Below are 15444 nucleotides of genomic sequence, written 5' to 3' on the forward strand. Positions count from 1 at the left end.
TGAGATAGTGACATGTGGAAAGAGAATACATGTCATCACCTTAACTTCTCTTTTACCCATGCGAAAGTGAAAAAAAGAAATTGATCTTATCCCCCGTCTTACATGTGTCACCTCTTAAACTGAACATGTGTGTATAGAACAATTTGAAGATTGTACCTCATATCACACATCGAAAGTGGGTAGGAATCATAGATGTTTTTCATCAAGATACAAGTCCTAACTTGAGTATCTCAGACAATTAGTTAAAATCTGAATAATTTGTGGTTCAGATCACGATATGTGTGAATCCCAAGATTCCCCATATTAGATCAAGACAAAGGAGAAGCCAAATTTTGTTTCAGTATGGGTAGTTTATTAGTATTATTATTATTATTATTTAAAATATATATATATATATGTGGAGCTGAGATGAGGACAGAAGACATTATGAATGTCTGTTATCCCAACTTTAATCCAAATATGGACACACCAACCAGTTTTGGTGCAAGTGGGGGAAAACACAGAGTGGGTCACTCATATTGTATTTTTGTGCTTATGTGTATAAACACCATCCATACATTATGGGCCTGAAATTTAGGCAAAATACGACAATTTGAAGGAATGTCCTGCTTTTTCTTAAACTAATGATAATCTGACTCAAAAATTTTCTATTGGTCGACATGACAAGTGCACAGAACCGTAGATCTTTTTCCCTTGAGTATCTCGAAAAAAAAGATCTATGATTCTGTGCATTTGCCACGTCGACTACAGACCGAGTGAAAATTTTCGAACCAGAATATAATGTTATACACTTGATATTACACATCGGTTCCTTCTTTAAAAAAAATGTATAATTGTACATCAAATTTCATGTATTTTCAGCCATGGAATATTATTCAAGAATTATTTATATATTTTTAAAGTATTACAAAAATAAAAATATAACGTCATCAAATTATTAAAACTTTATTTATGCAATGATGATGTACAATTCGTCAAATATTAAAAAAAAAAAATTCACTTGTTACATCAAATTCTTTTATTCTTTAATTTTTAAATTTGTCAAACTTTTTTATTTTTTAATTAAATAAATATCCAACTTGTGCTAACTATGCTCAGTCCAATCAAAATCAAGTGGGCAACTAACAAAAAGTTTTGAGAAACTTTTTTATTTTTCCCCTTTTTGAGAAAGGGAGTTGAATTTATGTTGGTCTTCTGTAAAAGACTTTTTGACCTTTGACTTTAATCTAAGATAGTGGACGAATTATAACTCCACTTGTAAGCACCAAGATTCTTTTTTCTTTTTTCTTTTTCTTGTACTTTTTTTTTTATATTAGACTTTAATGGTATCAACCACCACTTGTTGCAAGGTAGTAATATAATTTTACAAGGGCATATCTTATCTTACATAGAAATATTCCTTATTTTTATTACTATCTTTTTCTTTAAAAAAGTTTGACTAACTTGATTGATGGCTTAACAACTATCAATAAATATATATATATATATATATATAACGTCTATATTTCATGGGGATATTAGTATTGTTTAACACTTTTTTTTTTTCAATAATACTATTTCTCATTTAATCTTTTAATGAAAAAGATAAGAGTGTATTGGTCTTTTACACAATAAATGTTTGTTTACATAATAAATGTTACGGGCATTTAAATATTTTGAATTAAATATCTTTTTTTTTTTTAGTAAATGCTTTGACAATCAATGCTAACATAATAAATGAATTTATTAATAATATGATAATGTATTTATTGTGTAAAAGACTAACATGCGTTTATCGTTTTCACTAAAAGACAAAACGAAGAAGGATATTATTGAAAAAAATTAGTATTGGATAATACTAACATCTTTATGAGGTCTTTGACGTTAGTATTCCTCATATATATAGATGAAAATAGACTTTGAACCCAGGTCGTGATATCAACATTCACAAATTTTAATCAACTTTACAAGTTGATACGTGCGTAACAAACATAGAGTTATCATTATCAAAAGTCATGGAAAGTAACATGCTAATGTGAAAGGAAATTCTTGATAGACATGAATAAAGGTCCCTAAATTTCGACTACATTGGATGGGAGAAATCATGTATTATAGGGATAATGGGTAGGCACATTGAATTTCTAATAAAAAACCCTACTCAACCATGTCAACGTTTTAGGTCCTTGAAATCACATCAATCACTTGACAACCAAGCATATATTTTTAGATATGACTAAAGAGGGACAATCTCTAGTGCATGCAACTTCGATGTGACCAAAAAATTTGCAGTGTCATCGTAAAACTAGGAAATGTGGTAGAAAAATTAGGCTAACAATGATCCAATTTATATCCGATCCAAAAAAATCAGATTTGGATGTGTAATTTGAATTTTCGGATCGGATTCATATTGAATTTTCTAGATCTGACAAAATTTTAGATCAGTTTCAGATGTATATCCAATCCAAAAAAAAATCCAATCCGCTTTTCGATATTTTTATTAAAATATAAGCAACCAATTAGATTCACTTTAATCCAACGACTAGAATACAAAGTTAAAAAAAATTAATTACTTATGAACTTTACTCTCTCTCATGTCATTATCTCATTTATTAAAATTATAAATTAATTACTTTTAAACTTTTCTCTCTCCCTCTCTCTCATTAAAATTATAAATTAATTACTTATGAACTTTTTCTTTCTCGTGTCGATAGTAAGGAAAATGGATCCTAGGCAGGTTAGGAGTGAGTTAAGCGAATGCATACAAATAGTTGAGATCGGGCTCATCCTTTTATGTTGAGATTAGTGCAAGTCTATTTATGATTAAAAAAATGCTTGACTGTGTCTGCGTTGGACACTAGGTTCAACATTGAGTTGACCTGGCAATGAATAAAAAACCATTGATTTCTTAACTTGTATCTCGAGAAAATAAATCTATGGTTATCTATGCATTGGCAAGTCAGCTCGGTGTCGAATCCAACGTCCAACACAAGAAGTGTAGCACAAATCTTATGATTAAAAGAATCTAGGTGGTATTGAAGCTAAAACAACAAGCATTCCATCGTGACAAATCACCTAATATGCATATTAGAAGACTACTTTTGAGTGAATTACCATTTCATGATCTGAAAATGAGCTATGTACAATTCCAACTCAATGTTCATTTTAATTATCAAAACGTGAACAATCACGTTTTCGTTAAAATAGTCACTTTAAAAACCTCTGAATTCATTATCGTTCACACTTTGATAATTAAAATGAACAATGAGTTGAAATTGTAAATTTGTCAAAAGTTGATAACTTTTTCATAAATATCTCTATGTTTTCCCTTGCAACACCCATTAATCCATATCAAATATCAAATTAAATCTTAATTTATGTCCACCAAGAGAGGAGAGAAAAAGAGAGAGTGAGAGAGATTATTGAGATATTGTGCAAGTCATAGCATGCCTTCCATCTTGAAATGCACTAAACAAAATGACTTTATAGATGTCATTTGGTGGTCTTAGTAGGTCACATTTAGAGAAAAAAGGCCCTACAAGTAGGAAGAAGAGCAGGAAATCTAGTGGGGTATAATTACAATAGACAAAAAGTTCCAATTGTGATGAGAGGGAAAGTACAGGACCGAAAGGAGACCCATAACTTCCTTGTCCACTTGTCTCTACATTATTTATCGAATCCCTCCAAAATTTAAAGTTTACGATCCATCCGTGTGGTCGGCGCCCTCTCTATAGTACTTTTGCCATTATTATACTAACAAGGTACACTCATGAAATAAATCTTTTATATTCTATTTTCGTTTTTAAATTATATTTATTTTCTTACACCAATATTCTATTAGGTTAATTAGATCCGTTTAACAAACAAAATTTTGACCTTTAAGATTTGTTCTATTGATATGTGATGTATCCTCGGGATACATATTTTATTCATTTTATTGAATTTTGTGTTCCCTTGGTCATAATTTCATCCCTAGGCCCCAACACTTTTCTATATATTCGTGTTGTTAAAATAGTACGAAGTATTTAAAAAGAATGTGAAGGAGAGTACAAGAACGAGTAAAAATATACCTTACAGATGCATAGGATCGAGATTCTTCCACTAATTTTAGAAAAATACTTTCTTTACAAATGTAGAAAGATTTCAAATCTTACTAAGAGTCATTTAGCTCAAATAGATTATCAAATTAGTAATCCAACACCATAACCCTCTAGGTTTCATTGCAAAAATAATTTTTTTGGATTTGATCCAGGGTTTTGAAAATGAACAGTTATTAAGCTATCAAATTTAAAATTAAAATTTATTAGAAAGGCTAGACTTACTCTTAATTTTCTCTCAATCCCTTTTTCTTATATTATTATTGTTAAAGTTTACAAACTTATGGTTGGAATTATAAAAACATCTTTAATGGTTTCCTCTTCCACATCCTAAAAAAATAGAGAAGAAATACTATATGAAGAAGTTAAAAAGATGAGAGAGAGGGTTTCAAAAATCAATGATTTTTCTATATGAATGAATCATCTAATCCTGATGTAAGATGCCAAAACCACCATATTTGCGCTTATATGCATTAAAGGAGCATAGACGAATCGACTCAAGTTTAAGAACTATGCTTCTTATTCTCAAAAAATCAGAACCCATTAATTCCAAGTTCCACTGTACATGAGTAAGAGTATTGATAGAAATATGCCAATAATTCCTGACCTAAATTCAAAAGTGTGAAATAACAATAGACATATTATTCGAATAAACATGTGGCATGATGAATAGACAAATTGTGACATTACATGTGGTCACACTCTAAAATAGACTATACAAAAAAATATGACGTTCTCAATTTGATACGGACAGGACAACATACGATACAGTCAATTTTTTTTTTTTTAAAACTATATAAAAATGAATAATAAAAAAATTATTAAAAAAGGATTAAGTATTTTAATATTTACAAAAAAAAAAATAATAATAATAATTAACAAAAATGAATTAAATCATTAGACAGTCTAACATTTTAGTAACTCGTTGGATTGTCCAGCATTTTAATATATTAAAATACATTGCTTTGTCAAAAATGCCCTCTAAATGATTAAAACATTGGATTGTCCAGCGTTTTAATAGCTTGCTTTAATACCTTCATCAATTTAGTTTTTGAATAAAATCTCAAGCCTCTGAAATAAATAAATAAATAAATAACTTGATCATTGGAGTAGAATCGTAAAATGATCGGAATTGAAGTTGGACCATTGCATATTATTATTATTATTATATTTACAAAAATTTACACTTGAAGGTTACCATCATAATTTTCTCCTATTTGTTTTTGTAATTCCACATTTTTTTGTTCCAAAGATTCATCGTTCCCTTCAGCATCAAAGCTAGCATGAACACTATACAACAAGTAAACCAACACTATCATAGCCGAAAAAAATCCGAACCGTACATACGATGCCCCATCAAGAGATCCCAACAAGAAAACGTTGAGGAAGATTGAAATGGACGGTATCCATGGCATGAGTGGGACACCCCATAAGATTTGTTCTTGATGAGCTTGTGGTACGGACACTTGGAATATTTGTAGAAGTAAAACCGCCATTATCGTACAAGCACCAAGAATCAACATTTTGGGTTTTCCAGGTGGGCCCAATTGCCAGATCAAAGTGAAGATGATGGATGTGAGGGAGAACGATACGAGGAATGATAGTGTGGGCCATGGGTTTGTTCTTCCAATGGACACGTAACGTCTGTAGATAACGGCGTTTGCTACCATGTAGAAGACGAAGAGAGTACCAATTGATACTAAGTTGAGGAGGACGTCAAGGTCCGTGAAGAGGGCTATTGCCGCCGTGAACACTCCTGAAAGGAAAACATGTGTTATATGCGCATGTTAGCATACAAGTTGACAAACTCTCATTATATGCGCATTTTAGCATAAATTAAAAGTTCCATTGACGCTGGACACCTGATGTCCGACGAACAATAACTAAAGTAAAGAGTTGTTGTTTTTTGACTTTTGATTTATAAGTCCGTATTCTGTACTCACGAGTATTACTTATGGTGTACATGTTTTCATGATTGATAGGGCCCACACATAATCTATGGTGTGGGCCATCCCGCCAAAAATAAAAATAAACCTGATTGGTGATTTTTATCCAGTGGTGCACTGTTTTCTTAATCCACAGAATTATGATTAGTAGGTCCACCTAAAGGTTGGACTAAACTTGGGGTACGTGGCAAGCAAAGGAGACTGTAGTAATATAACATCAACACTTGCAGTCTCATATAACTTACCAAGGAAAGCAGAAGCATTAACAGGTGTAGAGGTGTTGGGGTGGATTTTGGCAAACCAAGAAGGAACGACGTTGGACCGTCCAATGACACAGAGGTATCGAGCCTGGCCCAACATCGACACCAACAGCGAAGTCAAGATCCCAAAACTGGCCCCCACACCAATCAAGTTTGACATCCATCCCCAACCGTCCAATCCCTTAAATGCGGCTGAAAATGTCGCTTCCGTATCAATCTGTGTGTTCATGATAAGATAGCAAAGTGCATTAAGGAATTAAGACAGTTGCGAGGATAATATGGTAATTTTAACCAATCTTAGTCTTCTAGACTTTTTTTTTTTTTTTTTTTTCTGTAACGGCTCGGAAGACTTACAGCATCGTAGGGGACGAGTTTCGACATTGAAGCGGCCATTAAACAGTAGAGAACCGTTACGATAAGAACTGAACCCAAAACACCGATTGGGATGTCTCGTATAGGATTTCGAACTTCTTCCGCCATTGTTGAAACAGCGTCGTATCCTATATAACTTAGATAAACCATGGCTGCCCCATTAAAAACCCCTGAAACTCCATAAGGGGTGAAACCATTTGGTTTCTTTGGATCAGATGGTTCTGTGAAATTCTTCCAATCTCCTCTCCAAAACCCAATCAGAATTATAAAAAATATCAAAAGTATGTGAATTACTGTTAAAACCATGTTCAACAAAGAGCTCTCCTTCGTGCTGTAGAACCAAAAGAAAAAAAAAATTAAGATCGTAAACAGAGCAACAGATGTGGGTTCGCAAGATTAGACCTAAAAAAATCGTTTAGAGAGAAAATTAGCAAAAACCCAAAACAAAACAAACCCCTTTGAAACAGAGCTCTAGTTGGTAACAAAAAAAATGCGATTTTTTATTTTTATTTTTATTTTTATCACCTGTAACAGATACAGAGAGAAATAACCAAAACGACACCAACAGCTACGAAATCGATCTCATTGAATCCTTCTGGAAGCCCTGAAACCGTTATTCTCCATTTCTCTGTCGCAGAAACTCCAATCGCGGTTCCAAAATAAGCCGTAAAACTTCTCGCAACAGCAGCATTAGAAAGGACATACTCCATTACGAGATTCGCTCCAGTTAAAAATGCAGCAAATTCACCTTCAAATGAACAAAATTAGGGTTCAAAAACTCAACTTTTTTTCAGTAAAATTTCAAGAAAAGATGCTAGAATGCGTACCAAAGGTGACTCTAAGGTAACTAAAAGCACCGCCCGCGACAGGCATGTCGATGGCGAATTCAGTGTAGCAGAAAGCAGAGAGGAGTGCGCAGAGTCCTGAAATGGCGTAAGATAGCACGACGGCTGGACCGGCATAGAGACGACTAGCTCGACCTGTGGTGACGAAGACGCCAGCACCAACCATACCCCCTACGCCTAAACCGATTAGGTCGAACCATCTTAAGTTCTTCTGCATGTATGAACCGGACCGGGCTCGAACCCAGTTAGTCTCCTCGAACATTGTGGAAACCGAACCAGCCCTTCGAGCCACTCGCTTTGGAATGTCAACTAGTGCTTTAGCGTAAGCTTTGAAGCTTGAGAAAGACGAGCCGTGGCTATCCATCTCTCTCTCTCAGTCTCTCTTTCTCTCTCAAAGTCTAAAACAAAGACATTTAAAGAGAGATTTGTAAGGCACCACGAGGATTTCATGAGTGGATGAGGGTGAAGTAAAGAGACTTCTCTTCTCTAATCTCAAACGGTGTTCGATTCTATCTATCAAACAAATGGTTGAGATCAGTGGAAAAAAAGATCCTAGAGATTATTTCTTTATTTTAAGGAATTAGAATTTCTAGGAGTATGGTCCCATGTCAAACCGTTCGTTTCATGAAGAGTCAAATACAATTAGGGTTTGGACCAAATAGTTAAAGAAAAACTCTTTCCTTACTAAGTTAGTAAGATTTTAAGGCTTAAATGGATTGCCACATTATCAATCCAACACCAAAACCCTCTATATTTCATGAAAAAACTTAGATTGAAGAAAAACTATTCTTCTGGGCTTGATCTTAAGTCTTGAAAATGGACGGCTACTCAACTTCCACCTAACTCCTAAAATTAAAATCGCAACATAGACTTTTTTTTCCTCTACAACTCAAAAGCATCTTATCATGTTTTTCGATGACACAAGTTAAGCCGAAGGACCCTTAGTATGAAATCCTTACTAGCATTGTAAGGCTAGTAAAACTCATAATTAAATGAAGAGAGATTTACTTGGCAAAGCTATTTGTTACATTTTTATTACAAGTGTTTTGTTAACATGTGCCCTAAGGGTAATTCTAGTAAAATAAAATAAAAAAATCTTTTAGTGTCAATTTTTTTTAATTATAGGAAATTTAATTTTCGAAGTGTATTTAATGCAAGTAAACGTGTGCCCTTAGGGCACATGTAAACAAGACTCTTATTACAAAAACTCACTTGAAATTCTACCTTTACTTAACAAATCTTAGAGTGGGACTCACATCATCTTTTTAAAAGATTATGTACATACAGGGCGGCATTTGGAGGCCCTAAAGAGAACTAAGCATTGTGCCAACCATTTTTTTTAATGTATGGATTAGAAATTTCAAAATGGACTGATTTTTTATAAGGATGATCTTCTCATTGGACAATTCATGATTATTCAACTTGTAAATTAAGGTTAGAAGTTTCGAAATGAGCTAATTTTTGGTGAGGATGAGGATGATCTCTTCACCATAAAAATCATCCTCACAAAAAATTAGCACACTCTAAAACTTCTAACCCCTATTTTGAAAAATGTTTGACTCTCTTTAGAACCTCCGAACACTTCCCACATATATATATATATATATATATATATATAATGACCTCAGTTTTTTAAATCAAATATCATTTATATCCTCATTCTCATATCAAAATCCATTCTCTCCCAAAATCATTGATCAAACCAAATTTTTTTTTTTTATTATATAGTTTTGAATATGAGTTTACTAGGAAATTAGGAGTGTTATGATATATATATTTTTTTGAAAAGTAAGAGGGGGGGGGGTGTTAAGGCAGATCCCATGCCAGAATACATAGATAAGAAAAAAAAGAGTTCTAATCAATCTCACATAGTGTTACCGTGTTGGATTGTCAATATGACCATTTTGCCCTAACAATAATTTTGAGGGAGAGAATCAATGTTTAAGAGGAGAGAGGTTAAACTATGTATTTGATTTTAAGTAGGGAGGATATCATTGGTATCTAACATTTTAAAATGACAAAGGTCACACTCTAATGTTTATTGAGTAATAAACTTGATAAAACAAATAGGTTTGTCCCATTAATCTCTCATTAAATAAAGAGAAAAACACTTTCCACCGTAAAATTTTAAATTTTACAAAGGGTCATTGAAGTCAAATGGATTACCAAATTGGCAATGCAACACGACATCTCTCTAGATTTCATGGAAAACTTATATCTAAAAATATAAAAATAAAAAATAATTTTTTTGAGCTATACCTAAGGTAAAGGACAACTATTGAACTCCCAGAATTCTCAAATTTAAAATTTAAAAAAAAAATTAAGTTTTTTTTTTCAAAATTCATAGAATTTTCCCTTCTACATCTTTGTGGCATTGGATCATGTTTTTAAATGCCACAAGGTGAGCTCAACGACCCTTATTAAGATTAGAAATCTTATTGAGTTAGTAAGACTAGTCTTACTCAAATAAAGAAGCATTGAAATCAAACATTTAATAATATGGGAGTGGAAAACATATGGAATTCTATGACCCAAAGGAATATTTTTTTCCCCTTTTAATTTTTAGCTAATTAAATGATCCATAAGTATATACTCTATCAATTTCTTAATTATCTTTGATGACTTGATCCCAAGATTATTTGTTTTAAAAAAACTTTTAGAGACCACACGATTACCCATGAAAAATGGATGGGAAAGATTTCTCTAGAAAAACATGATTTTAGATGTATGTTTATACTCTATACAAAATTTTCAAGAATTCAATTTCGCAACCAAAGCAATTTTCCCATCCTACATCCTTGTAAACATATTTTCCCACCTAATGTTATTCTCTCACGATTATCCCATCACAATACTAATAACCTCCCCTCCCCCCGCGACATACGCACTCCCATCACAGAACTGTAGATCATTTGCCTCGGGATACACAAGAAAAGATTTATGATTCTGTGATGGGGGCATCAGATTATCACGACTCTTTTGATATATATATATATATATATATATATATATATATATATATTTTAAAAATGGTGGTATTCATTTTTTCATGGAATTCAATTTCTCGTAAGTATTTTTTTTTTTTTTTTCAAATAATTCATATTTCTTATAATGGGTTCCGTACAAACCATAAGGGCCCTTAGTGAATCTTACCCAATGTATGTGTGTGCCCTTAGGGGAGGAGACAAATGGAGGGGAAGAAAAGTGAATGTCTGAGAAAGGAAAACGACATGAAAATCATATCATATCCCTTAAGTGGTGGATCTAGTCCGACACTCTATTCTATTATTTTCACAATCATATTAGTCCAACTTGAAAGGTTCATCCATTTTTTCAAGAATTTGATTTTCCACAAAAATAGTTTTCCACCCTTAGAGAGAAAATGATTTTCCCACCTAATGTTATTCTCTCATGATCATCCCCATCCTCGAGAACTAAAGATCAACTATTATATATATTTTTTATATTTTCTCACCATCGAATTAATCTTCTCGTGATCATTTTCTTAAGGAATTAGTTCATATTTCTTTGAATGAATACCCGACAAATCACATAGATTTGTCGTAAATCTCATCTAAAGTATGTGTGTGATTCATTTTTTTATTTTTTGGGACAGAAAAAGGGAGGGGAATGAAAATGAATGCTAGAGCAACGATAACGACACGAATATCATCATATCATATCCCTTAATTGGTGGATCTAGTCCGACCCTTTACAACTATACATTTATTATTTTTTCCAATCATATTAATCCCACTCGAAAGGTTTCCTATATATATTTGAATATTGAGGTATATATATATTTTTTGATTATCAATCCTGTTTTAATTAAATTTAATTTCTAGTGATAAGTTATTCTCAATTATAATATATAATAGAAATATTTACTTGTTTTTATTGCTAATGGAAAAAATAAGTTCTTCAAATTATTGATATATAACAACTAGTTGCAACTTATAATCGGTTTATGGTGCAACTTATTTAATACCTGATAATTGAATTAATTCATTAACCACACTTCACAAATATTTATGATAAATTTGGGGGTCGAACTCAAAATCAATTGGTAATGAATAGAGAGGTCCGGGAGCTTATAAGAAGAGAGACAAGGCAATGAATGACCGATGTGGGACTAAACTCAATACACCCCGCTCGTGGAAATATGAATTGGGTGATGTGGAGGAAATAAAAACTTGCTTTGATACCATGATAAATTTAGAGGGTCAAACTCAAAATCAATTGACAATGAGTGAAGAGACCCAAGATCTCATAAGGAGAGAGACAAGGCAAATTGTGTCCAATGTGAAATTAAACTCAACAAATATTATCTGATATCATGAAAATTTGGAGGGTCCAATGCAAAACCAATTGACAATGAGTGAAGATGTCCAGGAGTTAATAAGGAAAGGACAAGGCAATAAGTGTCCGATGTGGGACTAAACTCAACATTTGTAATCTATGTGATTCAATATCCAAGATAATAATGCCAAAATTTGTGGATCTTTTTTTTATAAAACAAAGGTTAGTTCTATGCAACTTGGCTTGCTTGATCTGAATTCAACTTGGGGTTCGCCACTCTAAAATGAACTCTATTCATAGTAGTACGAAAAGATACTTGTTTATTGATTTGCTTAGGTTCGTTAGTTTGAACTTACGTACAAATCAAATGATACATTTAATCTACTTGGTCAGAGGGCATTTAGATATGACATGAGCATGTTAGAAGAAGAAGAAAAGCACAAATCGAAACATTTTTCTCTTATTTGACGTAGGTATTTAGATTATAGATAGAAACTTATGATGGAGATAGGTTTTGGGATTTTTTTCAAAGAGTTTGCGGAGTTTCTATAATAATTCATTTCAAGAATTTTGATAAATTGACACTTTTTTTTGTACTCTCTCTGACCTGACAATTCACAGAATCATAAATCTTTGTCCTTATGTATCCCAAAGCAATGGATCTACGATTATGTGAAAAAAACGTACAAAGAACGTCAGATTATCATGATTCTTCATTAAAATCATTTTTTAATGAATTTTTTTTTTCTTTTTTCAGAAATTTGAAAAAATAATAATAATAATAATTTAACATTCATAAGAACCGGTGGTTCAGAAGTGGACTAATTTTATAACAAATCCGGTTGGACCTGATAGGACCAATGGTTGGGTCCGGTTTTAAAAACACCTATCTAACGAATTGATGAAGACATGCCACGTCAATGTCACCGTTTCAACTGAAATTTTAACAGGTGTGGCCAGATGTTAGTTGAGTAATGTCAAACGTAAACGTGGCGAAAGTTCATTGGTAAAGAAAATGACGTGTCTAGTCATCTTTGAACGTGACGTTGACGTGACATAAACTTAGAAAGTGTCGCTGTGAGGATAAGAACGGAATTAGTGCAAAAGACAAAAAGCCAAAGACACGTAACTCTTATTTTATTTTTTATAGAACTTTGTTTAACTAAATAAAGGCATTTGATGATCCAATAAGATCCTGTTTGGATGGACATAGAAAAGTAACTTTTTTATGAAAGTTATTAAAAGAAAAAGTAAAAAAGCACATTTAAATTCATTTTTAGAAAATTACTTTAAAAAAATAAAAATCTTATTTTTTTTAAAAAGTAAACGATAATTACTTTCTATTTTGTAAAAATTACTTTATCATCCCAAAACTACTTTCTAATTTTTTTTAATCAAAATAAGCTTTAAATAAGTAAATTTTGTTTTCGGAATTAATTTTTTTTTATTTAAATCTTTTCTAGAATTGTTTTATTATAAAATAAGCAACATATGAAATGAGATTTTGTCACTATAGCATCTATTCATTTCTAATATGATTTTATAATAAAATCACTTACGACGAGAATTCATGATATTATAATAAGGTTTTGTTAAAATGTGCACTAAGGGCACACGTTAAATTACATTAAGTATAGAATTTGATTTTTGTATTGAAAATGCCGTTTAAAAAATCTCTTTTTTTTTTAATTATATCAAACAGATGCTTATTCCCAAGATGCATTTATTGTAGTAGTTGCCAGTTAGCTTAGTTGGTAAAGACTCTTAATGATGATACCATAGACTTTCCAATCTATTAAAATATACACATATAGGGAATGCTAACGTCCCCCTAACGTCTCCATGAGGTCATGGGGACATTAGCATTCTCCACAATTTTATTTTTTTAATAATATTCTTCTTCATTTTTATCTTTTAGTAAAAAAGATTAGGGTATGCTAGTCTTTTATATAATAAATACATTTATTATACTCTTAATAAATACATTTATTATAAAAAAAAAAGATATTTAAATCAAAAGACTAAAATACCTTTAATATTTATTATATAAACAAGACTTTATTATGTAAAAGATCAATATATCCTTTTTTATTTATTTATTAAAAGACGAAATCGGGAGGGGTATCATTGGAAAGTAAATTTGGTAGACAATGCTAATGTCCTCATGAGATCTTGATAGCATTCCCTTAAATATTATATTTTAATTATTATTTTTTTTTTAATTTGTCAAAATAAATAAATAATACTTTTTTATTTTATATGATTTTAACAAATAAATCAATATTTGAAGAGATTGGAGATGAGAAAATTTTGAAAAAAAGATGGAAGATAAGGACCTTTTGATTGCATTTTGTATTTTTATAGGACCATAGTCACGAATACATCATTAATTTGAAAAAGAGGGTTTGATATTGAATAATCATAAGAAAATAAAGGGTAGGAGACATCTACACAATCTTTTTCAAATAATTATAAAGATCTTAAAAATAAGTGTGAAAAAGACTCAACACTGAACCCCCCCCATGCATTGATCATGGACAACATACTTCCCTTACATCGATCTTTCTTTGTATAACCTAAATACCCTCATTTACCATCTCTAGACAAAATTCTTTTAATGAAAGTAAAATAATTGATTTTTATTTTTAAATAATATTTTTAATTTTATAAATTCATTTTGATTGATTTTTGGGAAAAATCAAACAAGAATGGCAATTTTACCCCACCCTGACTCCTCTTTGTAGGGTTAGATTTTCACACTTTTAAATGGTTTCAGAAAGATTTTGGTATTAAAAATGAAAACCCAATTTAATTTCGGGGTGAGAATGGTTTTGATATACCATATCCCGTTAACCCACCCTGATATATTACACCCCATTTTCTTAAATGATTTAGCCCCCCCTCCCCCGGAAATAATAATAATAATAAATAAAAATTAAAGACTAAAGCACTCCGTTCAAACATTATAGAGGTTTTGTTCAAATTATTTTCTCAACATTCCAAAACATTTTAACAATCTTTCAAACAATTTCGGTTGTTGTTCATAATTTTGATTAAGTTCATATTAATCTGAAACCCACAAAATAGAAATCTAAGAAAAAAAAAAGAATTAGAAAGAGCTTCTATTGGCACTCCATCTTTTACTTGTTGACGAGTTATTTTTTTTTCAAAGATGGACTGGAATAGGTCAAAAAAATTAAATCCGAAAATGGGCGGATTTAGAGTGGGGGCTCTTTCCCCGACAAGAGTTTTCAAATTCTATAGATTAATGTGCTATTACGACAGATTTTATCGATAGATAAAGAAATTTGTCATTATTGTCCCCACAAAATTTTTTTTTCCACTGTTAGTTATCCCTACAACTATTTTTTTTCACTCTTAATTGTCCCCACAATTTTTTTTTTTTTCTACTCTTGGTCGCCCCTACATGAGCAAAATCCCGGCTCCGCCCTTGGATTTGAGTTAGGTTCGAGGTGAATAATGATAATCAGGCTAAGGTCAAATTCAGCTAAAACCGGCCCAAACCCGTCACTCGATCTCATCCCTAAAATCAAATAGTATTCAATTTGGCAACATTTTTTTTAATTAATCTATATCTGAAGAAGACCTAATGACAACACCATCAAATTGTTTTTATTAGTTGAAGTCC

At 31.7% G+C, this 15444-nt stretch overlaps 1 protein-coding gene across 1 annotated transcript; it reads right to left on the reverse strand.

The window, feature by feature from the left end:
• Positions 1-5196: 5196 nt before the first annotated feature.
• Positions 5197-7939, reverse strand: LOC147384963 (cationic amino acid transporter 7, chloroplastic-like). The gene is made up of 5 exons (XM_086426794.1): positions 7479-7939; positions 7177-7399; positions 6634-6982; positions 6265-6496; positions 5197-5829 (listed from the first exon to the last, which is right to left on the reverse strand). Exons 1-5 carry the CDS (start codon positions 7858-7860, stop codon positions 5255-5257), a joined length of 1761 nt encoding a protein of 586 aa, XP_086282920.1. The 5' UTR covers positions 7861-7939; the 3' UTR covers positions 5197-5254.
• Positions 7940-15444: the final 7505 nt, after the last annotated feature.

The sequence above is a fragment of the Akebia trifoliata genome, chromosome 15, assembly GCF_017979445.1.
Source record: "Akebia trifoliata isolate Shusen 1 chromosome 15, ASM1797944v1, whole genome shotgun sequence".
NCBI lineage: Eukaryota > Viridiplantae > Streptophyta > Magnoliopsida > Ranunculales > Lardizabalaceae > Akebia > Akebia trifoliata.

Bases quoted from the DNA above. Each gene is read 5' to 3' on its own strand.
- LOC147384963 (XM_086426794.1), bottom strand. From the start codon at position 7,860: ATGGATAGCCACGGCTCGTCTTTCTCAAGCTTCAAAGCTTACGCTAAA. The intron at 6,983-7,176 runs GTGATAAAAATA...TTGGTTCTACAG, and splicing joins TCTCTCTGTATCTGTTACAG to CACGAAGGAGAGCTCTTTGT. The intron at 5,830-6,264 runs GTAAGTTATATG...TTTTCCTTTCAG, and splicing joins TAATGCTTCTGCTTTCCTTG to GAGTGTTCACGGCGGCAATA.